This window comes from Scyliorhinus torazame, chromosome 15 (genome assembly GCF_047496885.1).
Source record: "Scyliorhinus torazame isolate Kashiwa2021f chromosome 15, sScyTor2.1, whole genome shotgun sequence".
Lineage (NCBI taxonomy): Eukaryota > Metazoa > Chordata > Chondrichthyes > Carcharhiniformes > Scyliorhinidae > Scyliorhinus > Scyliorhinus torazame.
In genome coordinates this window covers 103,422,719-103,448,749 of record NC_092721.1, presented here as the reverse complement: position 1 = coordinate 103,448,749, position 26,031 = coordinate 103,422,719, and the positions used below count along the sequence as shown (strand labels likewise).

Below are 26,031 nucleotides of genomic sequence, written 5' to 3'. Positions count from 1 at the left end.
TATTCTTATACCCGAAAGGGCTTCGCGCACTTTTGGGCAGGCCTTGAACTTGGCCCCAATCAATTGGGCTGTATCCTGATCACTTGTATTGATTTTGACTAATAAAGGGGTGGGTGCCCTGATGGCTGGGCGTGTCCTAGGTGGCCGTTGACCTGCTTTGTTTTCTGTTTTCGGCTTGGGGAACTGGCGCCGCGAGGTCTGGGGCCAGATCGGTTACTTAAGTATCTACCTTTGTTCCCGGAGATGGGCCATCCATATGCTAATGGGCCTACAGTTTCGGTCTCGTCTGGGAGCTGTTTCTCCAATATGCAGACAGACTCTCTGCCTGCTTGCTTTCTTAACATTGTCCATTTTTCCCTGCAATCTTTGCAAATGTCCATTTTGTATTCTGGAAGTGGCCATCCCAGATGGCTACACTGCAAAACTAAGAAACATTCCACCGCTAGGTCAATTGAGAAACACATGTTCCTAGTAATTACAGATGCACATTCTAAATGGCGAAAGTAGTGATAATGAAACCCACGACAGCAGAACAAACTATTTTGAAGTTGGATGAAATATTTGCGAGATTTGCTAGACCCAAGCAGGTCATAAATGACAAGGGAACACAGTTCACTTCAAGGAATTTGAAGACTACTTAAAATTAAATGGTATAGACACATCAAGTCGGCTCTGCACCACCCTTTCCCAAATGGGTTGGCCAAGTGATTCGTAAGTCACTTAAACACTCAAGCAAGGCATCAAAGGACCAAGTACATTGTCAAGATGAGTTAATTACTTGTTGATATCATACTGAAACACTACACTGGCAATGACACAGAGTTCACCAGTAATACTGCTTTTCAAAAGAAAGCCAAGAACAAAGTTTGATCTTTTGATACTTGAGATTGTCAAACGACAACAACATACACAGATTGCTCGGCGTCAACAAAACTCTAAAGAGGGAATATTTACTAAAGGAGAGCGAGTATTAGCAAGAAGCTACACTATAATTGAGAAATGGGTCACTAGCAAAACAGGACCAGTATATATACCATACAGACGGATGATGAGAATGTTTGGCGGCATCATTATTAGCTTATCGAAGTAAAATCGCTGAAACGTTCTAGGAAGTATTTCCATCAGAAAATCTAAGCAATAACACTTCTAAACAGAGGCCAAACACAAAAACAAATTCAGATTCTGTTTCTAAAGAAGTATTACCAAAAGGAAAAGACACTTCAAAGGTCTCGACAGATTTCAGAACATCGAGTACAAAAGAAGCAGACAGCTACCTGAGAGACTGTCGTATTAGATTGCAACATAAGATAATGTTGCAAAGTAATGCATCTAATGTTTAATTGGGTCTGTTGTTTAAACGGTAAGTTGTCATTTGTACGAAAGAAGGGAGGAGGTGTTATGTGTTTAAGTAATACGCCTGGTGGAATGTCACGTGATACAGAGTGACATCAGCAGAGTATACAAGGGCTTTGGGTTCTCCTCTTGGACTTGTTGGAGCAACATCTCCTAAATAAACTTTCCATCGTGTTTTGAAGAAACCGAAGTGTGTGGTACCTCCATGCATTTTCTCTTTGCAGCAATTTAAGAACATAACACTTGTCATTCACAAACTTTGAAATAGTCCCCTGCAGACCAAGATCATTAGTATATTAGCAAAAGGGTCTCAATACCGATCCCTGGTCCCACTATTGACCTGTCACAGTAATGTGATAACTGATTCTAAAAGATCACATAGCTCTATTTCAAAAGAGCAGGGAAGATCGCTTGGTGCCCTGAACAGTATTTATCCTCAACTGCAAACACAAACCTATCATCTGGTCGTTATCAAGTTGCTGTTTGTGGGTCCTTGCTGTGTACAGATCAGCTGCCTACATTGCAACAGTGACTACTCTTCAAAACTACCTCACTGGCTGCAAGCATTTTGAGGCATAATGATATTGTGGAAGGTGCTATATAAATACAGTCATTCTTTCCTTTGAAATTCTTGACGCAAGTTTAGTTATCTTAATCTCGCACGATAGGTTACTGAGCAGGCTTGGATCCCCATCACCCAACAATTAACGATTAGACAATTTATTGTAATAGCGTTATCATGGATTATAAAACGGTACCACATAAATAGTAAAAGATTGTTTCAAGTGGCTGACAAATCACTAATGGGCACTTTGATGTGGGATTATCATAACAAAGAATAGAAGGGGAAATATATGTTCAGAGGGTCATTCGAACATAATCAGCAACAACATGGTCACTAAAGCAAACTTATTTAAAAGGGAATAGAAGCATTTGAAAAGGAATATAAAAATTTTCAAGGGAACAGGACTCCATTCAAAGAGGTAGCACCAACATGATGGGCTACCTACTAGAATTTTCTAAACTGCAAAACCTGTGAGGATTTTTTTTTTTAAAGTATGAGCTATTACAGTTGGAACTGGAGGCTGATAACATTCAGAAATCAAATGCCAATAATTATAAATCTGTTATTACCAGGGCTCCACGAGAGGTCAACATATCTCATCCTTTCATCCTCAACTTTGGGCAGTTTGTTTACTGAAGAAAATTCCCTGAAACGATTTTTCCTTTTAGCTTTTAATTGCTACACATCCATACATTGTCTAGGACAAGATTCCTCTTATATATGGGGGAGGGGGGTGTTCTTTGCTTTAATTTTATTATTATAGCTTCTACAAAAAGTACATACAGCTTCTCTGATTCCATTCAACATGTCATTCATCTCGAGAGAGGTGCGACAAAGTTCTCTCTTGCCTTTAAGGGTTATGGTGTTCAGGCCGGAAAGTGGAGCTGAGTCCACAAAAGATCAGCCATGATCTCATTGAATGGTGGAGCAGGCTCGAGGGACCAGGTGGCCTACTCCTGCTCCTAGTTCTTATGTTCTTTCAGGAAGCCTGGAGGAAAATTTCTGTTCATCTGTAATATTTAGGGACTAATTCAGCTCACAAACTCTCCTTTCTAGAATGGGGACAAACCAGACAATTTACATAAACCCAAAGGACACTGCAAAGCTGAGTTCTGACAAAAGTCAAGGTATCCCAATTACTATTTAGAAGTACTTATCCTATCCTATTCCTGAAGCAGGCCAAGGTGTTGCTTTGGGTGCATAGAAAAGTATCCCAAGCTGTAAACTCTAAAGCTCATGAGATTCCGTCCTAGATGGTTTCTTTATAGCTTTTTTAGTTGCACCTCAAAATTATTATTTTTTTTAAATCTTTGATGAAATTCCTAATCTTAAATCCATCTCTAAACCTTGGAAATATACTCATTTTAAATACTGAAAAGCGACAACCTTGGTGAGTGTACAAGTCGCATTTTCCTTTAAATTATTGTTCATAATTATTTCATTTACAAACACACACTGCTGCATTATATTTTATCTACGGTACAGCGCACCTGTATAGACAACTGCTGAAACAGAATAGAGTACCTTTCGTTAAAGGGCTACTGAAGCTTCATTTGATGACTCCTCCTTTGCTCATCAGTTGTTTTTCATGGCAGGTCAGAAGTTTTCCCACTGTCTTCCCTACCTGTTGTCTTGTTTTTGCATTAGCAACACTGCCATTTAAGGAATGTGTGTGGGCCAAAGAATATTAAATCTTTATCTATGATTGATATTCTTCTCGGCCCCAGCTTTCCCCTCCTCTGCATTGGAGCACTCTCATCGGCAGGTTATAAAGACAACTATGGCTCTTGCTCAAGGTTTACACTGCACTGTTAGAAGAAAATGCTTTAAGAAGTAGCCAGCAACAGGTGAACACTGGACAAGTTTTTCATCAACAAAGAATACATTGTGACTGCATTACTCGAGCGACAGAAACACAATTTTGAACATTCAGTTTTTGAGAATGTTAAGTGGGCTTCCATGCAGTAAAAGAAAATAAAGCAATTCTAGGAGGAAATCTGGCTTTATCTGGAGTCAAACCTGGCACAAAGGAAAATGGTTGTGGTGGATGGAGGTCAATCATCTCAACTCCAGGACATCACTGCAGGAGTTCCTCAGGATAGTATCCTAGGCCTAACCATCTTCAGCTGCTTCATCAATGACCTCCCTTTCATCAGTGGGTCACAAGTGGGGACGTTTGGGGATGACTGCACAATGTTTAGTACCATTCATGACTCCTCAGATAATGAAGCAGACCCATGTCCAAATGCAACAAGACTTGGACAATATCCAGGTTTGAGCCACACAAGTGCCAGACACTGGCCCTCTCCTACAAGAGAGGATCTAGCCATTGCCCCTTGACATTCAATGGCATTACCATCGCTGAATCCCCCACAATCAACATCCTGGGGGGGTTACCATTGATCAGAAACTGAACTGGACTAGCCGCATTAATACTGTGGCTACCAGGGCAGATCAAAGACTAGGAATCCTAGGGTGAGTAACTCACCTCTTGACCCCCCCCCAAAGCATGCGCACCATCTACAAGGCACAAGTCAGGATAATGGAATATTCTCCACGTGCCTGGATGAGTGCAGCTTCAACAACACTCAAGAAGCTTGACACCATCCAGGACAAAGCAGCCCGCTTGATTGCTCCTCCTTCTACAAACATTCAAACCTTCCACCACCTAACATTGGCAGCTGTGTGCATGATCTACAAGCTGCAGAGCAATAACGTACCAAGGTTCCTTAGACAGCACCTTCCAAACTAGGCGACCACTACCATCTAGAAGGACTAGAGCAGCAGATACCTGGGAACCCCACCACCTGGAGGTTCCCCTCCAAGTCACTCGCCACCCTGACTTGGAAATGTATCGCCGTTCCTTCACTGTCGCTGGGGCAAAATGCTGGAATTCCCTCCCTAACAGCACAGTGGGTGTACCTACACCTCAAGGATTGCAGCGTTTCAAGAAGGCAATTCACCTCGACCGTCTGAAGGGCAACCAGGGATAGGGAATAAATGCTAGCCTAACCAGCGACGTCCACATCCCGTAAATTAATTTAAAACATTTTTTTTAGTGGAATGGTCATAGTATTTCAATAAATGCTTAATTTAGTCATGCGTATTAGCATGATATTATTACAGGAATTGCAGAAACATGATTCACCCCAGAATATGAAAATTACCTCAATAAGCAGGTTGATAGAATATTCCTAAAGGATACAGGAAAAAAAAAAGAGCTTCCATGTGAATTTGGGAATTCAGTTATCACAGAGAATTAAAATTGTCTGACTTGAATAAGCTGCTAGTTAGGAATAGCAAGATAAGGGTTTGCCACCTCTAGGGATAAGAATTAATTTGATTTCATAGAATCCTTGAATCACTACAGTGTAGAAGGAGGCCATTTGGCCCGTCAGGTCTGCATCGACCCTTTTGAAAGAGCACCATGCCTAGGCCCGTGCCCCCACTCAATCTCCGTAACCGAGTAACCCTACCTAACCTTTTGGATACTAAGGGGCAATTTAGCATGGCCAATCCACTTAACCTGCACATCTTTGGACTGTGGGAGAAAACTGGAGCACCCAGGAGGAAACCCATACAGACATGGTGAGAACATGCAAACGCCACACAGTCACCCAAGGTGGGAATTGAACCCGGGTCCCTGGCACTGAGGCAACAGTGCTAACCACTGTGACACCGTGCTGCCCTATTATTTCAACTCCATATTATCTGGGAATCCCTTAACAGATTTGTTGCAATAGAATCAGTACTGAATGTGATACAGACCCGTTTACCCAATGTCTTGTCAATGCCAATGGGGATAATTCACATCTGCAGTGGAATTCTATCCGTATTAGCAGCCTGAATTATTAAATTCATATTTGGAACAAACACTGGGTGAGTTTGTCGGTTAAACATTAACTTTTCACTTTAGTGGTCCCATAAAAAGTGAGCTTGAGCAGTCTCAGTGTAATTCTCTTATATGGAGGAGTAGAGTATATGGCCCCTCACGTCTGCCCTGCTGCTGAGTAAGGTAATGGCTGATTTGATCTTGGCTTCAACTTCATTTTAATTTCCTATCTGTTATCCATCACCCTCGTCTTTGGTTGAAAAATCTGACTCTTAACCTTGTATACATTCAATGGCTCAGCCTTCACAGCTCTCTGAGATAGAGATTCAAAGAACAAAGAACAAAGAAATGTACAGCACAGGAACAGGCCCTTCGGCCCTCCAAGCCCGTGCCGACCATACTGCCCGACTAAACTACAATCTTCTACACTTCCTGGGTCCGTATCCTTCTATTCCCATCCTATTCATATATTTGTCAAGATGCCCCTTAAATGTCCCTATCGTCCCTGCTTCCACTACCTCCTCCGGTAGCGAGTTCCAGGCACCCACTACCCTCTGCGTAAAAAACTTGCCTCGTACATCTACTCTAAACCTTGCCCCTCTCACCTTAAACCTACGCCCCCTAGTGATTGACCCCTCTACCCTGGGGAAAAGCCTCTGACTATCCACTCTGTCTATGCCCCTCTTAATTTTGTATACCTCTATCAGGTCTCCCCTCAACCTCCTTCGTTCCAGTGAGAACAAACCGAGTTTATTCAACCGCTCCTCATAGCTAATGCCCTCCATACCAGGCAACATTCTGGTAAATCTCTTCTGCACCCTCTCTAAAGCCTCCACATCCTTCTGGTAGTGTGGCGACCAGAATTGAACACTATACTCCAAGTGTGGCCTAACTAAGGTTCTATACAGCTGCAACATGACTTGCCAATTCTTATACTCAATGCCCCGGCCAATGAAGGCAAGCATGCCGTATGCCTTCTTGACTACCTTCTCCACCTGTGTTGCCCCTTTCAATGACCTGTGGACCTGTACTCCTAGATCTCTTTGACTTTCAATACTCTTGAGGGTTCTACCATTCACTGTATATTCCCTACCTGCATTAGACCTTCCAAAATGCATTACCTCACATTTGTCCGGATTAAACTCCATCTGCCATCTCTCCGCCCAAGTCTCCAGACAATCTAAATCCTGCTGTATCCTCAGACAGTCCTCATCGCTATCCGCAATTCCACCAACCTTTGTGTCGTCTGCAAACTTACTAATCAGACCAGTTACATTTTCCTCCAAATCATTTATATATACTACAAAGAGCAAAGGTCCCAGCACTGATCCCTGTGGAACACCACTGGTCACAGCCCTCCAATTAGAAAAGCATCCCTCCATTGCTACCCTCTGCCTTCTATGGCCTAGCCAGTTCTGTATCCACCTTGCCAGTTCACCCCTGATCCCGTGTGACTTCACCTTTTCATGGCCCTCAGAGAAGAAATTCCCCCTCATCCGTCTTAAATGGGCGACCCCTTATTCTGAAATTGTTCCCCGAGTAAGAAGCAAACCTCAGGCTTAATAATTTAGTGTGATGTCCTTTCTGTTTTGCCAATCAACTCCCCTTTCTTGGGACTTCCAGTTGCGGCTATGCGGAGCTAAGCCGCACATTCGGCGGCTCCCGCTAAAACGGACTTTTGGGCTCTTTTGAGGAGCCCCAACGGCAATTTATTCGACAACCTCTAGTGTGGGAAGGTGAGCAAGGTCCCCCCTTCATAGTATATGGATTGGACCAGGAGTGGAGCGGTCAAAACGTTTTTGGAGCAGCGAAAAGTGCGAGGGAGAAAAAACAAGATGGCGGCGGGAGTAGATCAGGTGGCATGGGTGCAGGAGCAGCAGGAGTTTCTCAAGCGCTGCTTTGAGGAGCTGAAGAAGGAGGTGCTGGCGCCAATGCTGACGGCGATCGAGGGGTTGGTGGAGACCCAGAAGGCCCAAAGGGCAGCAATCCAGGTGGTGCGGGAGAAAACCGTGGAGAATTTGGATGAGATCTTGGGCCTGGCGGTGAAGGTGGAGGCGCACGAGGCGCTGCACAAGAGGTGGGCGGAAAGATTTGAGGACCTGGAGAACAGGTCGAGGAGGAAGAATCTTCGGATTCTGGGTCTCCCTGAAGGAGTGGAGGGGGCCGATGCCGGAGCATATGTGAGCACGATGCTCAATTCGCTGATGGGAGTGGGGGCCTTTCCACATCCCCTGGAGCTGGATGGGGCTCACCGGGTCCTGGCGAAGAGACCCAAGGCCAATGAGCCGCCACGGGCGGTGGTGGTGAGGTTTCACCGTCTCATGGATAGAGAGTGTGTTTTGCGTTGGGCCAAGAAGGAGCGGAGCAGCAGGTGGGAGAATGCGGAGATCCGAATCTACCAGGACTGGAGCGCGGAGGTGGCAAAGAAGAGAGCTGGTTTTAATCGGGCCAAGGCGGCGCTCCATCGGGAGGGGGTGAGGTTCGGAATGCTGCAGCCAGCGCGATTGTGGGTCACGTTTCAGGATCGACACCACTACTTCGAAACGCCTGAGGAGGCTTGGACCTTTATCCAAACTGAAAAGTTGGACTCAAACTGAGGTTGTGGGGTGGATGTCGAATGTATACAGAGTTTTAAATATGCGTTGGGAATGTTCTATGGGTTGGGTGATGGATGGGGATGGGGGGAAGAGATTTGATGGGGAGATTGTGTGTGAATGTGGGCGTCGGTGCTGGAGGGAGGGGAGGCCCGGGGGATAGGGGAATTGGGCTAAGGCCGCAAAAGGAGCTGCGCCAGAGGGGGCGGGGCCGGTTTCGGAAAGCGCGTGCTTTTTCCTGCGTTAGGGAAAGACGGAGGGGGGGCGGGTGGAGGAGCGCTCACTGATTGCCGGGGAGGAGGGGGAGAGGGGATTCCTACACCGGGGGGGGGGGGGGGTCAATGGGATGGCGGGGGAGGCCGGTGTCAGCAGGAGTCAGCTGGCTTACGGGAGTGTTATGGGGAGAACAAAAGAGCTAGACATGGGTCTAAGGGGGGGGGGATACTGGGTTGCTGCTGCATTGGCCGATGGGGAACTGGAAACAAGAGGTGATCGGGATGGGGGTCCCCAGCCTGGGGGACTGGAGGGTGTGGGAGGCGCGGGCACGGGACTGGCCCAGGAAAGGAGATGGCTAGTCGGCAGGAGGGAAGCTCACCAATCCAGCTGATAACTTGGAATGTGAGGGGCCTGAATAGGCCGGTTAAGGGGGCCCGAGTGTTCGCGCACTTAAAGGGACTGAAGGCAGACGTCGTCATACTTCAGGAGACACATTTGAAGGTGGCAGACCAGGTCAGGTTTCGAAGGGATGGGTAGGACAGGTATTCCATTCGGGGCTGGATGCAAAGAACAGAGGGGTGGCAATACTGGTGGGGAAGCGAGTGTCGTTTGAGGCCAAGAATATTGTAGTGGATAATGGGGGTCGATACGTGATGGTGAGCGGTAGGTTACAAGGGGGTGTGGGTGGTATTGGTGAACGTCTACGCCCCGAACTGGGATGATGTTGGATTTATGAAGCGCATGTTGGGGCAGATTCCGGATCTGGATGCAGGAAGCTTGATAATGGGGGGGGGATTTCAACACCGTGCTGGACCCAGCATTAGATCGCTCCAGATCTAGGACGGGGAAGAGGCCGTCTGCGGCCAAGGTGCTTAGGGGGTTTATGGACCAGATAGGGGGAGTGGATCCATGGAGATTTGCTAGGCCCCTGGCAGGGAATTTTCTTTTTTTTCTCACGTGCACAGAGCCTACTCCCGGATAGATATTTTTTGTTTTGAGCAGGGCGCTAATTCCGAAAGTGGAGGGAACGGAGTACTCGGCCATAGCCATCTCAGACCACGCCCCGCACTGGGTGGAGCTGGAGTTAGGAGAGGAGAGGGACCAGCGCCTGCTGTGGCGTCTAGATGTGGGATTATTGGCGGATGAGGAGGTATGCGGGCGGGTGCAGGGGTGCATTGAAAGATATTTGGAGGCCAATGACAATGGGGAGGTGCAGGTGGGGGGTAGTCTGGGAGGCGCTGAAGGCAGTGGTCAGGGGAGAGTTAATCTCCATCAGGGCTCACAGGGAGAAGAGAGAGAGCAGGGAAAGGGAGAGGTTAGTGGGAGAGATCCTAAGGGTGGATAGGAGATATGCAGAGGCCCCCGAGGAGGGACTACTTGGGGAGCGGCGAAGTCTCCAGACGTAATTCGACCTGTTGACCACGGGGAAGGCAGAGGCACAGTGGAGGAAGGCACAGGGGGCGACGTACGAGTATGGAGAGAAGGTGAGCCGGATGCTGGCACATCAGCTCCGTAAGAGGATGGCAGAGAGGGAGATAGGTGGAGTCAAGGATGGCAGAGGAACTACGGTACGGAGTGCAGTGAAAGTAAATGAGGCATTTAAGTACTTCTATGAGGAGCTGTACAGATCTCAGCCCCCAGCGGGGGAAGAGGGGGTGCAAAGGTTTCTTGATCAACTGAGGTTCCCGAGGGTGGAAGAGCAGGAGGTGGCTGGTTTGGGGGCGCCAATTGGGTTGGAGGAGCTGGTTAAAGGACTGGGGAGCATGCAGGCGGGGAAGGCCCCGGGGCCAGATGGGTTCCCGGTTGAGTTTTACAGGAGGTATGCGGACCTGTTAACCCCGCTGCTGGTGAGGACTTTCAATGAGGCAAGGGAGGGGGGACCCTGCCCCCGACAATGTCCGGAGCGCTGATTTCTCTGATCCTGAAGCGGGACAAGGACCCACTGCAATGTGGGTCATATAGACCGATCTCGCTCCTCAATGTGGACGCTAAGCTGCTGGCAAAAGTGCTGGCCACGAGAATTGAGGACTGTGTCCCGGAGGTGATTCATGAGGACCAGACAGGATTTGTAAAGGGCAGGCAGCTAAATACCAATGTGCGGAGGCTCCTAAATGTGATTATGATGCCATCGGTGGAGGGAGAGGCGGAGATAGTGGCAGCTATGGACGCGGAGAAGGCCTTTGACCGGGTGGAGTGGGAGTATCTCTGGGAAGTGTTGCGGAGGTTTAGGTTTGGGGAGGGGTTTATTGGTTGGGTTAAGCTTCCCTATAGAGCCTCGGTGGCGACTGTGACTACGAATCGGCGGAGGTCGGAGTATTTTCGGCTGTATCGAGGGACGAGGCAGGGGTGCCCCCTGTCCATCCTGTTGTTTGCATTAGCAATTGAGCCTTTGGCCATGACATTGAGGGAGTCCAGGAAATGGAAGGGGGTGGTCCGAGGGGGAGAGGAGCATCGGGTGTCGCTGTATGCGGTCGACCTGTTGCTGTATGTGGCAGATCAAGTGGAGGGGATGGTGGAGGTCATGCGGATCCTAAGGGAGTTTGGGGACTTCTCGGGCTACAAGCTCAATGTAGGGAAGAGTGAGCTCTTTGTGGTGCATCCGGGGGATCAGGGAAGAGTGATAGATGACCTACCGTTGAGGAGGGCGGAAAGGAGCTTTCGTTTTGGAGGGGGGGGGCGGGGCGGGGGGGCCGGGGGTGGGGCGGGGGCGGGGCGGGGGGGGGGGGTTCCACTGGTTGAAAATTTTTGTTGGAAAAACTTTGAATAAACATTTTTTTTAAAACTACCCTTTCTTGGATCAGCATTAGTGCATGTTCATGACCGGGCAGTATTCGCTGTGGTTAATTTGATATAATCGTGCATCAACTATTAATTGCTCCCCATGTCTGTAAATATCCTACTTTGCTCACCTATAAATCATTTCTTCATTTCCACATATTGTATTTCTAAATATTGCCATATAGGTGATGCAATGTAGCTCTTTCTCATGCACCTCATTCTCATGCACCTCAAAGGTTTCATGAGCAGTGAAGATTAAATAAAGTTGTTGTGAGATGTTCTGTACAATACTTTGTGTCGGCAGTTGATATTTGTAATGATTATTCTTGTCCTCCCTACAGAAAGTTTTTTTCATATGGACCTATCTACCTTGGGATAAATTCGGCATTTGCTGGTTTAATAGCCAACAGTTTCTTTCGAAGAATACTCAATATTGCACAAGCTCGTTTTACTTCCAGTTTGCCCATGGGAGTCCTTCCATTCCTGTCAACAGTAGCAGCGTATAATGCTGCTGTGTCAAAACCTTTGCTTTCAGGTTAGTTAAAGGTTTGTTATTGTGAAAACAATCTTTGTACTACAGTATAAGACTCAAAAGAAGTCATATTCTAATTTTCAATATTAAAGATGTTCTGTGTGTATACGTCTTAGAAAATAATTTATGGATATGGGTGTTGCCGGTCCCTAGTTGCCCTTGAGAAGGTGGTAATGAGCTAGAATCATAGAATTTATAGTGCAGAAGGGGGCCATTCAGCCCCTCTAGTCTGCAATAGACCTTGGAAAGAGCACTCTACTTAAGCCCACGCCTCCACCCTATCCCCACCTAACCTTTTGTTCACTAAGAGGCAAATCAGCATGGCCAATGCACCTAACCTGCACATTTTTGGACTGGGAACCCACTGCTGTGAGGGAGGGAGTTCCAGGATTGTGACCCAGCAACAGTGAAAGTTCGGCATTATATTTCCAAGTCAGGATGTGAGTAATTTGGAAGCAAACTTCCAGGTGGTGCTATTTCCATATATCAGCTGCTCTTGTCCTTTTAGATAGGAATAGTTGTGGGTTTGGAAGGTGCTGTCTAAGGAGCCTTGGAGAGTGCCTGCAGTGCATCTTGTAGATCAGTCATTTTCAAAGTCGGGGTCATAACCTGCAGGGGTGGGTCACGGAGCCATCTATCACGGCGTTCCCGATTACGGGAATTAATGCGCAACGGCGCAGTAGCCGGCTTTTAAAAATGCCGGCTGCGACCGGCTTTCAGAATGTCGGCCATGCTGCACGAGTGCCCGCTCATCAGTGCGCAGGTCCGGAGTCCAGCAAGAAATATCTCCTCCTCCTGACGTCAGCACGCTGACCCAGGAGAAGATTTTTTTAAAAATTCAATGCAGTATTCCTGCCTGAAGTGAGGGCAGAGAACCGGTCACACACCCAGAACACTGAAGTCACGTGCTCTGGGTGCGATTGCGATTCCTTCATTTTGTCAGTAGCAAACAAGCAACAGGACTGTAAAATTCAAAACGTATTGTTTTGTAATAAGGAAGAGAGGTCCAGAGACACAAACAGGCCAGGATCATCCAACTAAACCTGCTGGAGAGTGGCTCAGGAGAATCCACAGCAGGACAAAGCAATGCTGGTGTGAGCTCCAGGACCTCTGCTGAACAACCCATACAGAAATGTAACATTGAATGACAAAGCAAGTGAGATCGTGAGGACCAATCAGTCTCACCTGTAGCAATGGTTGGCTGACATGGGTCCCGAAGGTTGGCAAAAATGGGTCCCTGGAAAAAAAGTTTGAAAAACACTTGGAGATGGTGTACACTGCTGCCACTGTTCGTTGGTGAAGGATGGATTGAATGTTGTGGAAGGAGTATCGATCAAGCGGGCTGCTTTGTCCTGGATGGTGTTGAGCTTCTTCAGTGCTGTTGGAGCTGCACTCATCCAACCAAGTGGAGAGTATTCTATTGCACTCTCGACTTGTGCCTTGTAGATGTCGGACAGGATTTGAGGAGTCAGGAGGTGAGCTACCCACCGCAGGATTCCTAACCTCTTACCTGCTCTTGTAGCCATAGTATTTATATGGCTAGTCCAGTTCAGTTTCTGCCCAACGGTATACTTCAGGATGTTGGGGAGGTGGTGGCATAGTGGTATTGCCACTGGAGTAGTAATCTGGAGTCTCAGAGTAATGCTCTGGTGTCCCAGGTTCAAATCCCGCTACTGCAGATGGTGAAATTTGAATTCAATGAAAATCTGGAATTAAAAGTCTAATGATGACCATCGGAAAACCCACCTGGTTCACTAATGTCCTTTAGGGAAGGAAATCTGTTGTCCTTACTTGGTCTGGCTTAAATGTGACTCCAGATCCGCAGATACGTGGTTGATTCATAACTGCCCCCCCAAGGGCAATTAGGGATGGGCAATAAATGCTGGCTCAGCCCATGTCCCATGAACGAATAAAAATAAAAAAATGTTGATAATACTTTGATATTATGTGCTTTATTTGAACAAACTAGACACAATTATGTTTACAAATGAAGATTTGGAAAGGGGAAGGAAGAGAAACTGCCATTCTTAAATAACTTGGACAGTATAACAATCTTCACTCAACAAAACACCACAATTTCTGGGGTTGGAAGGGAATGGAAAGTAGAATAAAGCATGCAGAGGGAGGAAACTAGCAGCAAAAAAGTAGACAGACAGCTTACATGCTTTATCAAATGACAGTTGTTTGGGAATCACATGATGTGAGCACGGGAGCAGCTGCATATTTGCGAGCACCAACATCTTTGTTGTTGAATTTCTTTGTGCGCCAGAGGACTGATAGTTTATCCTAATGATTACGTTGTGATGCTGGACTTTACTCTCTGATAACTATGTCTGTTAATGTGGTTATTTCATTGGCTTGCAGGGAAGTAAATTCTTTGGGGGTAATGTCTTGCCTAATCAATTATCCTACATTAATACGGTTAGATCATGTTAAACTGGATTTGTGTAGTTTCTTTATCCTTTGTATCTTTGGGAGGGGGAAGAGGATGAGCAGAGCCAGACCAGGGTGTGATTTGGAGGCTGTGAGTGGTAAGGTTAGTTTTGTCCTTGCTATGTTCGAGGATCTAATCTTTTTCTTTTGGCTTCACTTACCTTTTAAGGGTCCAGACAGAGTGTTTTATCCTGTGAGGACTGAGGGTTTCTCGAGCTCCCCTTCAGGGGGTGTCCTGAACTGGGTCTCGCTCTGACTGTTCTTCTGCTGTCAGAACCTTTGTGTTTAGGTCGGCTTTAATATCCTCAATTTTTGGTGGTAGATGGTGTGCCTGAGCTGGTCCCTCTCGGTGTTTCTTCAAGTGCTGTATTACGCATGGGATCAGACGGGCCTAGAATGGGGGTGGGGCCATGGTAGTCCGAGCGTCTAGATCTTGCATGTCTTTATTCTTGTGGCGAAGCTGGGCTAGGCCAGCCCCGATGTTGCAGTCATTATCCTGCTCTTTGGGCAGTGACACCTCCCTGGTGCACGCCACAGGAGTTCACGAGATGGGTGATTCACATTCAGAGAGATGTTGAGATGGGGTAGGTCTGAAGGTAGGGCCCAGACTTTATCCTTGGTTAATTCCTCCTGAGAGTTAAGCGTGTCCATGTGGCAGTTGGTTGGCCAGTCTTTGAATTTTTGTAATTTGGTGGATCCAAGGGGTTTGTTCTGACAGTTCTTTCTGCTCTTCCTCATTTTCTTTGGACCTGGCGAGGTGTGAGGAGGATTGCCCTTGCAGGCTAGTGGTGTTAGTGCTGGAAGGTGGGCCTTGGTGGCACAGACAAACAGATAATTGATTTTTGGGTGACCGAATCCTTTCCTGGTTTTGATGCTCGAGATTTTGTTTCTGATTCATCTGGTCTTGTTGTTCTCAATGCTGTAATGACTTGTTTTGGGCTGTACTTGTCTTTCTGCTTTTGCTTGCTTTGTGCAAATGTGTAAAAATTGAAAAACTCCCAATGAACATACATTTGTTTTTTAAAACTGCAGCTGTTTAGAATTAAAGCTGAAATTAAGATTTTAAAAAGGCTTTACAATTAAAAAACAATGCCTTCCTTTCTTTAGGTGATCTCAACTGTCCCACATGCGTCCTAGTTAGAGGAGGATTAGTTGCTTCGATTGGAGGAGGCTTGTATCCTGTTCTCTTGGCCTTACCTATAAATGCTGGCCTTGCAACACGGTGAGGACTATATTGCTGTACTCAATAAAGTCATCTCGCCAATAAAAATTGTTTAGATTTATACTGACTTCTCGTGTTTCCAGCACATGGGGTGGTAGGGGGGTAGAGGAGGAAAGAAAGAGTGGAAATTGGGAGTGATGATTGCTGATGAGAAAGGGCTCCAATGTCAAAATTGATTTTCTATACTAAAGTCAAAATTTAAAATATTCTGTGCATGAAGATACTCATTATGCATACTTTATTGATAAATTCCTGCAACTAAACAAAGAACGTTGCTTGATATCGAGACCCAAATTAAACTAAGTATTAGGGTGAATCAGAAAATTAAGTTCCATTAAAATCTTCTCCATATCATAGTAGCTTTTATTGTCTTAAACTCAAATAAAGGCAATTACATGGGTATGAAGATAGAGTTGGTTGAAGTGGACTGGGTTAACAGATTAAAAGGGAAGAAGGTAGCGAAGCAGTGGCATACATTGAAGATGTTTCATAACTCTCAACAAAGATATATTCCATTGAGGATGAAAGACTATCAAATGGATGCACTGGATTACTGAGGAAATTAAGGTGATTTTAAACCGAAAGAAAAGGCTGCAAATATTAGTGATAGGCCTGAAGATTTGGACATTTTTTAGAAATCAGCAAAGGGTCACTAAAAAAAGTGAAATTGGGGTAAGAGAACATAGAACATAGACACAGCGCAGTACAGGCCCTTCGGCCCTCGATGTTGCGCCGACCTGTGAAACCACTCTAAAGCCCATCTGCACTATTCCCTTATCGTACATATGTTTATCCAATGACCATTTGAATGCCCTTAGTGTTGGCGAGTCCACTACTGTTGCAGGCAGGGCATTCCACATCCTTACTACTCTCTGAGTAAAGAACCTACCTCTGACATCTGTCTTATATCTATCTCCCCTCAATTTAAAGCTATGTCCCCTCGTGCTAGACATCACCATCCAAGGAAAAAGGCTCTCACTGTCCACCCTATCCAATCCTCTGATCATCTTGTATGCCACAATTAAGTCACCTCTTAACCTTCTCTCTAACAAAAGCAGCCTCAAGTCCCTCAGCCTTTCCTCAGAAGATCTTCCCTCCATACCAGGCAACATTCTGGTAAATCTCCTCTACACCCTTTCCAATGCTTCCAAATCCTTCCTATAATGTGGCGACCAGAATTGCACGCAATACTCCAAATGCGGCCGCACCAGAGTTTTGTACAGCTGCAACATGACCTCATGGCTCCGAAACTCAATCCCTCTACCAATAAAAGCTAACACACCGTACGCCTTCTTAACAACCCTTTCAACCTGGGTGGCAGCTTTCAGGGATCTATGTACATGGACACCGAGATCTCTCTGCTCATCCACATTGCCAAGAATCTTACCATTAGCCCAGTACTCTGTCTTCCTGTTATTCCTTCCAAAATGAATCACCTCACACTTTTCTGTATTAAACTCCATTTGCCACTTCTCAGCCCAGCGCTGCAGCTTATCTATGACTGTCTGTAACTTGTAACATCCTTCTGCACTATTCACAACTCCACCGACTTTAGTGTCATCTGCAAATTTACTCACCCATCCTTCTACGCCCTCCTCCAGGTCATTTATAAAAATGACAAACAGCAGTGGCCCCAAAACAGATCCTTGTGGTACACCACTAGTAACTGAACTCCAGTCCGAACGTTTCCCATCAACCACCACCCTTTGTCTTCTTCCAGCTAGCCAATTTCTGATCCAAACTGCTAAATCACCCTGAATCCCATGCCTCCGTATTTTCTGCAGTAGCCTACCGTGGGGAACCTTATCAAATGCTTTACTGAAATCCATATACACCACATCAACTACTTTACCCTCATCCACCTGTTTGGTCACCTTCTCAAAGAACTCAATAAGGTTTGTGAGGCACGACCTACCCTTCACAAAACCATGTTGACTATCTCTAATCAAATTATTCCTTTCCAGATGATTATACATCCTATCTCTTATAAACCTTTCCAAGATTTTGCCCACAACAGAAGTAAGGCTCACTGGTCTATAGTTACCGGGGTTGTCTCTACTCCCCTTCTTGAACAAGGGGACAACATTTGCTATCCTCCAGTCTTCTGGCACTATTCCTGTAGACAAAGATGACTTAAGGATCAAAGCCAAAGGCTCAGCAATCTCCTCCCTAGCTTCCCAGAGAATCCTAGGATAAATCCCATCCGGCCAAGGGGACTTATCTATTTTCACACTTTCCAGAATTGCTAACACCTCCTCCTTATGAACCTCAAGCCCTTCTAGTCTAGTAGCCTGAATCTCAGTACTCTCCTCGACAACATTGTCTTTTTCCTGTGTGAATACTGACGAAAAACTATCAAGAAATATAAAAGCAGGCAGTGAAAGCTTCCACAAGGATACGAAAAGGAAAAGAGTAGCTAAAGTGAGCATTAGTTCCATAGAGGGTGAGACTGGGAAACAAGAAAATGGTAGTCTTTGAACAAGTATTTTGTATCCATCATCAAGAGCATCCAAAAAATATTAGAAAATCAAGAGGCAAAAGGGAGGGAGGAACTCAAAACAATCAATGACTCAAGAGAAAAAGTGAGGAAATTAATGGAACAACCATTAATTGGTCTCAGGATAAGGGGCTGATCATTTAGGATTATGGGGCGGGGAAGGTACTTTACTGAAATGGTTATGAAACTTTGGAATTCTCGACCCCAGGGAGTTGTAGATGCTCCATCGTTGAATACATTTGGGATAGACAGATTTTTGGTTTCTTAGGGAATCGATGGGAAAATGGATTTATTGGCTGACAAACCTCCCTAGACCCAACGGCTTGCATCTAGGGATCTTAAAAGTGGCTGCAGAACTAGTGAATGTATTGGTTGTAATCTTCCGTAGATTATGGAATAGTCCCAGAAGCTTGGAAATCTACAAATTGAACATCTGTTTAAGAAAGAAAGGAAACACAAAGCAGGAAACTATCGGCCAGTTAGCTTAATGTCTGTCAAATAGGAAAATGCTAGAATCCATTATTAAACAGATGGTAAGGGCAGCACGGTGGCGCAGAGGATAGCACTGCTACCTCACGGCGCGGAGGTCCAGGTTCGATCCCGGCTCTGGGTCACTTGTCCGTGTGGAGTTTGCACATTCTCCCCGTGTTGCGTGGGTTTCGCCCCTACAACCAAAAGATGTGCAGGGTAGGTAGATTGGCCACACTAAATTGCCCCTTAATTGGAAAAAATTAATTGGGTACTCTAAATTTATTTTTAAAAATTAAAGAGATGGTAGCAGGACTACAACCCGTTGAGTCTGCCCTGCAATTCAGTGCAATCATGGTTGTGACATGGTAGTGTTCCTTTGAGAAATGTTTTTGTCTTATCACATGGATTCAGTGATGTCATTGTGTGGGTGGAGCTGGGCTGTGGCTCTGAGTTTTTATTTTTGCTTTGAGTTTTGGAGCTGGTTTGTGGCTCTGAGTTTTATTTTTGTTTTCACATTTGGCTGCTGTAGATTCAGACAGAAGTACTTACCTGCTGTTTTGGTAAAATGGGGGTTTTGGTTTATGGGATCTTGTTATTGAATTGGAACAGTTAAAGGGGAATTCATTAAGGGTTATACATAGATTACTCTAGCTGTGTGGGGGCGTTATGTTTGTAGTTGGTAATTCTTACTGTGTGTGTTTATACAGATGTTAACTAAACTTGTAGAATAAAGCTTGTTTTTTGATTAAAAGTGCCTAAAAACTGTTGAATAACATCTGAAAGGCAGGCTCTTTTGCTCATCGTAACCAAAATCAATAAACAGTTATAGGTCAGGTGAACTCCATAATATACTTTGGTGTTTTCTAAATCCTGGCCCATAACAGTTGATCTTGGGCTTCAAATCCATTTTCCCATCGATTCCCTAAGAGACCAAAAATCTGTCTATCCCAAATGTATTCAACGATGGAGCATCTACAACTCCCTGGGGTCGAGAATTCCAAAGTTTCATAACCATTTCAGTAAAGTACCTTCCCCGCCCCATAATCCTAAATGATCAGCCCCTTATCCTGAGACTGTGCCATGTTTCTGATTCCCCGACCAGTGGAAACAATCTCAGCATTTACCTGATCAAACTCCTTCTGAATCTTGTATGTTGCAGTGATATCACCTCTCATTCTTCAAAACTCCTGAGATGTAGACCAAGTTTACTCAACTTCACACCATAGGACAACTCCCTCATCCCAGGGACTAATTTAGTGAATCTTTGCTGTACCATCTCTAAAATAAATTGTTTTATATGGACTAAAACTACAGTGTTCTAGATATGGTCCCACTAAAGCAAGACTTCTTTATTCCTTTACTCCAATCCCTCTGCAATAAAGGGCAACATGCCATTGGCATTCCTAATTGTTTGCTGTTCCTGCATGCTAACATTGTTTTTTTGTGCAAGTTCACCCAAGTCACTCTTAACATCAACGTTTACATGTTTCACACCCTTTTTTGAAAATATTCTGCTTTTCCTACATAACTTCACACATCCCCACATTATGCTCCATCTACCAACCTGTTGCCCACTCAAGTAAACCTGTCTATGTCTCTTTGCAGCATGTGTCCTCCCCACAACTTACCTTTTCACCTATCTTTGTATCATCTTTGTCTCTTCATTTAAGTCACTTAAAACAGATTCTAAATAGCCGAGGTCCCAGCACTGATCCTTGCAACACTCCCACTATTCACTAGCTGCCAATTTAAATGTCCTGTTCATGCCCACTCTTTGCCTCTTCCTTAACCAATGCTCTATCCATGCTAATATATTACCCCATTCCTTATCTTGTTTACTAACCTTTTGTGTGACATCTTATTGAATGCCTTTTGGAAATCCAGGTATACTATTTTTACTGGTTTCCTTTTATCAACTTTCTACATCCTTAAAAAAATTCTAATAAATTTGTCAAACAGGATTTCCTTTCTGTAAAATCATGAATTGTTCTAATCATATTATACTTCAAGCGTGTTGTTAAGATTTCCTTAATAAATTCCAGTATTTTCCCATTGACTGATGTTTCCCTTTGTCAACTTTTTGTGGCCCTTACTAGTTTCTGAAATACTCCCAATCCTCAGGCTTGCTATTGTTCTTTGAAACATTTGAGCCTATTCTGTTAATCTAATACTATCTTTAACTTTCTAAGTGAGCTACAGATGAGTTTTCAATGGAATGTTGAACATTTTGAATTGTTGCTTCAAATGTTTCCCCTATTCATTTACCGCCATAACCTTTAGTCTAATTACCCAACCAACTATAGCCAATTCTCCCCTTTCATATGTCATTAATTAAGATTTTTATTTGTGATTGGAGTATGCACTTAAGAACTTTATAAGGAATTCAATGGTTATAATGATCATTTCCCAGTGGACCTTTTACTGACACCATTAATTAACCTCACCTTATTATACAATACGAGATCTAATAATAGTTATTTATCCCTAGTCGGTTCCACAATGTATTGCTTCAGGACACACTATCACAAAACATTCAACAAATCAATTTTTTAGACCACCCTTGTCCCAGTATATATGAAAATTAAACCCCCCCCCCCCAAATTATTACATCACCTTGGTTTGCATACTCCAATAATTTCTTATTCAATGCTCTGTCCAACAGTATAACCACAATGAGGGGGGGGCGTATAAACTATTTCCACCAGTGTTTTCGGATTCTTGCTATTCCCAATTTTCACCCATACGGATTCTACTTCATGATCTTCTGACACCTTGGGCGGGATTCTCCGATATCGGTGCGATGTCCGCCGACGGGCGCCAAAAACGGCGCGAATCAGTCCGGCATCGCACCGCCCAAAGGTGCAGAAGTCTCCGCATCTTGAGCAGCCGAGCCCTCACCTTGAGGGGCTAGGCCCGAGCCGGACTGATTTCCGCCCCGCCAGTTGGCGTGAAACTGACTTTGTCGGGCGGCACATGCGCGGAAGCGTCAGCGGCCGCTCACGGCATCCCCGCGCATGCGCAGTGGAGGGGTTCTCTTCCGTCTCCGCCATGGTGGAGACCATGGCAAAGGCGGAAGGAAAAGTGTGCCCCCACGGCACAGGCCCGCCCGCGGATCGGTGGGCCCCGATCGCGGGCCAGGCCACCGTGGGGGCACCCCCCGAGGCCAGATCGCCCCGCGCCCCCCCCAGGAACCCGGAGCCCGCCCGCGCCGCCATGTCCCGCCGTCCCAAAGGTGGTTCAATCCACGCCGGCTGGCGTGGGTTGACAGCGGCGGGACTTCGGCCCATCGTGGACTGGAGAATCGCCGGGGGATTCCCGCCGACCGGCGTGGTGCGATTCCCGCCCCCGCCGAATCTCCGGTGGCGGAGAATTCGCGACACGGCGGGGGCGGGATTCACGCCGGCCCCGGGCGATTCTCCGACCCGGTGGGGGGTCGGAGAATCGCGCCCCAAATCCTATTTCACTCATTTTCTTATGTACTATCAGGGCTACCACTTCTCTTCCATTTTACCAGCCTTCTTAAGATATTATGTACCTTCAAATATTTATTTCCCAACTTTGAAGACCCTGCAATTATGTCGCTGGACTAGCAATCAAGTCTAAAAACTTAATTATATTTGTACCTCACTTCATCCATTTTGTTGCAAATGCTTCATGCATTCAGATAAAGAGCTTCTCCAGCTCAACAACTCGGAAACAAAGTTGTGCAAGCCGAAGACACTTACTGCAGATATGTCCAGCTTATTCATTGGATAAAAGCAAATTACTGCAGATGCTGGAATCTGAAACCAAAAAGAAAATGCTGGAAAATCTCAGCAGGTCTGGCAGCATCTGTAGGGAGAGAAAAGAGCTAACGTTTCGAGTCTAGATGACCCCTTGGCCCATTAACAAAAGCATACCAGGTTGAAGGATAGGATGCACACTGTCTGAGGTATAGGGAGTTGGGATTTGTTTATCATAGTGAGGCATGACAGGAGGATTAAATGATTCAGTGCAAATTTAGCCAGATCCCATGCACAAAGAATACAAACCGGCTTCATGAGCTAGATCAGAGGAACTCATCAAATACATTTTGGCTGCAAGTTGTTTCTTGAGAAAAAGAAAGAAGGGAGTGGTCAGGTCTTAAATTATGCGTAGGGGCTTCATTGAAGTTACTTGATTTGGTTTATTGTCACGTGTGTCACATCTCAATGGCTATGTTAAGTATCTGGGCCACAGCTGCAAAAAGTTTATCCTTGCAGAACTTAATTCAAAGAAAAAAAAATCAATCCTCCAAACTGAGAAATCACTAAATCAAAGTTATATGTAACATGTCCTCTTAAGTGTATTATTTGTATCTAACTGCATTTTACTCTCTTTTGTCCAGGTATAATACAGCCCCTATGCCACAAAAGGGAAATATAATACGATTCTGGATTACTGTTTGTCAGCCTGTTATGAGGAAACTGAGTTTTGTGGTCATCCTCCAAGCTCTCTTTGGAGTCTATCTGAGTTCCAAGCACTATGCAATTTACATGAAAATGTTAGCACTTCCAACTTTTACAGATCCTGAACTAAATGGATAAAATACAGGGGGGAAGAAAATCTCCATTACTTGGCAACATAGCATCATGTCTTCACCACTATTGAATTAAGAATTTCTTATGTGAACTTAATAATTTGAGTAATAAAGTGATTAATGCGCTACCAAACAAGTTCAAATTCAGAGTTATTGCATCTACAGTCGTTATTTTTGCATCTTGTGATTGTGGCAGTGTCTCCTGTGTCATTACGGAGGGAGCGTTGCACTGTCAGAGGTGCTATCTTTTGGATGAGATTTTAAACCAAAGCCTCCTCTGTCTGTTCAGGTACATGTAAAAGTTCTTATGACTATTTTGAAGAAGAGCAAGTTATTCTTGGTGTCCTGGAAATACTTTGCCCTCAACCAACCATTAAAAAAAAATACTAGTAATTATCATCTTGTTGTTTATGGGAATTTGCTGTTTACAAATTAGCTGCTGCATTTCCTTCACTGGTGCTCGTGAACCGCATTATATAAATACAAGTCTATTTCTTTTTACCATAAAGTCCATAAATGCTATATCAGTGGTGCAGTCTATAATTAAGGGTAGGGTGACTGAACCTCTTTAAAGTGAAGTCAGTCTGAAAGAGGGAGCATAGATTTGTAAAGGCTAGGTTATATCTGACGAATCAGGTTGAATTTTTTGAAGAAGTGACAAGGTTGCGGAGAATGCTATCGATATCATTTATGCAGACTTCCAAACAGCATTTGATAAAAGTTTCACAAGAGACGGTTCAGTGGTATCCTGCAACGGTGTGTATTGGGGTCTCGAGTATTCACCATATTAATTGAATGATGGGAAAGACAGACAACCAAATTTACACAAAGATAGGCTCTATTGTAAGTCGTGTAGATAGAAACCTGACATTGGAAAGATACATTTATAAGATTAAATTAATAGGCAAAACTGGGGCTGTGGTGGAATCAAGATAAGAGTCTGCAAGCCTTGGAGGTTCAACCAAAATGTAGAACTTTATTTAGAAGATGTTAACACTATAGGCTGCGATTAAATGCACTGCCCGTTTGCCCGCGCAAATGCCCGATGACATCAAATTGTTCTCAATGCCCCCTGTTCAGCTACAAGGCTGCTTGTGAAGAAACACTAAAAACACTAAGAATACACACCAGCGGCAAATAGATTTCAATGTAAGTAAATGTGGTGTCATTCACTTTGGACCTGAAATGGATATAATGGTACTTCCCAGATGGTACAAAGCTGGAATCAATGGCGGCCCAAGGAGGGCCGAAGGGCCTGTTCCTGTGCTGTACATTTCTTTGTTCTTTGTTCTTTGAGACTTGAGAGTGCAGGTATACACATCATTTTCTGTACTTGTTTACGATGTTTTAATCAAAAAAGCCAATGGAATCATAGAATCCCTACAGTGCAGGAGGCAGCCATTCAGCCCATAGAGTCTGCACCGACCCTCTGACAGAGCACCCTACCTAGGCCCTATCCCCATAACCCAACCCTCGGGGCAATTTAGCATGGCCAATCCACCTAATCTGCACATCTTTGAACTCTGGGAGGAAACCGGAGCATCCCGAGGAAACCCACACCGACACCAGGAGAAAATGCTAACCATTGCTAGCTGGGAATGCTAACTTTTATATCTAAAAGACAAGGAGATGGACGGCACGGTAGCACAGTGGGTAGTAATGTGTTTCACAGCTCCAGGGTCCCAGGTTCGATTCTCGGCTTGGGTCACTGTCTGTGTGGAGTCTGCACGTTCTCCCTGTGTCTGCGTGGGTTTCCCCCGGGTGCTCCGGTTTCCTCCCGCAAGTCCCGAAAGATGTGGGGCGAGATTCTCCACTCCCGCGCCGGTTGGGAGAATCGCCTGGGCCGCCAAAATTTCCGGGGACGCCGGTCCGATGCCCTCCCGCGATTCTCCCAAGCGGCGGGAACGGCCCGGTCGAGTTCCGCAGGCCGGAGAATCGCCGGAGACACCCAAAATGGCGATTCTCCGGCACCCCCGCTATTCTCAGGCCCGAGTGGCCAGGCCAAAACGGCGGGTTCCCCCCGGCGCCGTCCACACCTGGTCGCTGCCGTCGGGAACAGCGCGCGAACGCTGGGGGGGCGAGGGGGGATCCTGCACCGGGGGGTACCTCAAATGTGGGATGGCCCGCGATCGGTGCTCACCGATCGTCGGGCCGTCCTCTCTGAAGGAGGACCTCCTTCCTTCCGCGGCCCCGCAAGATCCGTCAGCCATCTTCTTGCGGGGCGGACTTTGAGAGGACGGCAACCACGCATGCGCGGGTGACGCCAGTTATGCAGCGCCGGCCGTGTCATCTATGCGGCGCCGCCTTTACGCGGCGACAAGGCCTGGTGCGTGCAGATGACGCGGCCCCGATCCTAGTCCATTGTCGGGGCCTGAATCGGTCGGGATCGGGGCCATTTCGCGCCGTCGTGAACTTCGACGGCGTGGGCACTTCGGCGCGGGAGTGGAGAATCCCGCCCGTCATGTTAGGTAATTTGGACATTCTGAATTCTCCCTGTGTACCCGAACAGGCGCCATCGTGTGGCGACTAGGGGCTTTTCACAGTAACTTCTTTGTAGTTTTAATGTAAGCCTACTTGTGACAATAAAGATTATTATTATTAAGTCATGCCACGTTTATAAAAGCTCCTGGTCAGACTACACCTGGAGTATTGTGAGCAGCTCCATATACCAGTCCTTAGGAATAATACATTGGCCTGGGAGGGAATGCATGGTAGACTTAACAGAATGACCCCTGGACTCCAAGGATAAAATCACGAGACTGCACTAACTTGAGTTGTATTGCCTAGAATTCAGATAGTGCTGGGGTACTTGATTGACATTTTCAAGATATTAAGGGGAACAGATGAGTGGATAGAAAGGAACTAATTCCATTTGTTAGGGAGTCCAGGACAGGGTGCGTGGGTCTAAAAGTTAAAGCCAGACATTTAAGAAGTAAAATTAACAAATACAACATACAAAAATCTACCATGTTTGTAATTC

General features: G+C 45.6%; 1 protein-coding gene across 2 annotated transcripts in view; it reads left to right on the top strand.

Annotated features, from left to right (window-relative positions):
- Positions 1-23,450, top strand: part of tmem126a (transmembrane protein 126A) — a 33,175-nt gene extending 9,725 nt beyond the window's left edge. For both annotated transcript variants that reach the window (XM_072476532.1, XM_072476531.1), the window contains exons 3-5: positions 11,680-11,873; positions 15,411-15,525; positions 22,860-23,450. In XM_072476532.1, the coding sequence (XP_072332633.1) occupies positions 11,680-11,873; positions 15,411-15,525; positions 22,860-23,058 (508 nt within the window). In that variant the 3' untranslated portion in view covers positions 23,059-23,450. The remainder of the gene's footprint in view (positions 1-11,679; positions 11,874-15,410; positions 15,526-22,859) is intronic.
- Positions 23,451-26,031: the final 2,581 nt, after the last annotated feature.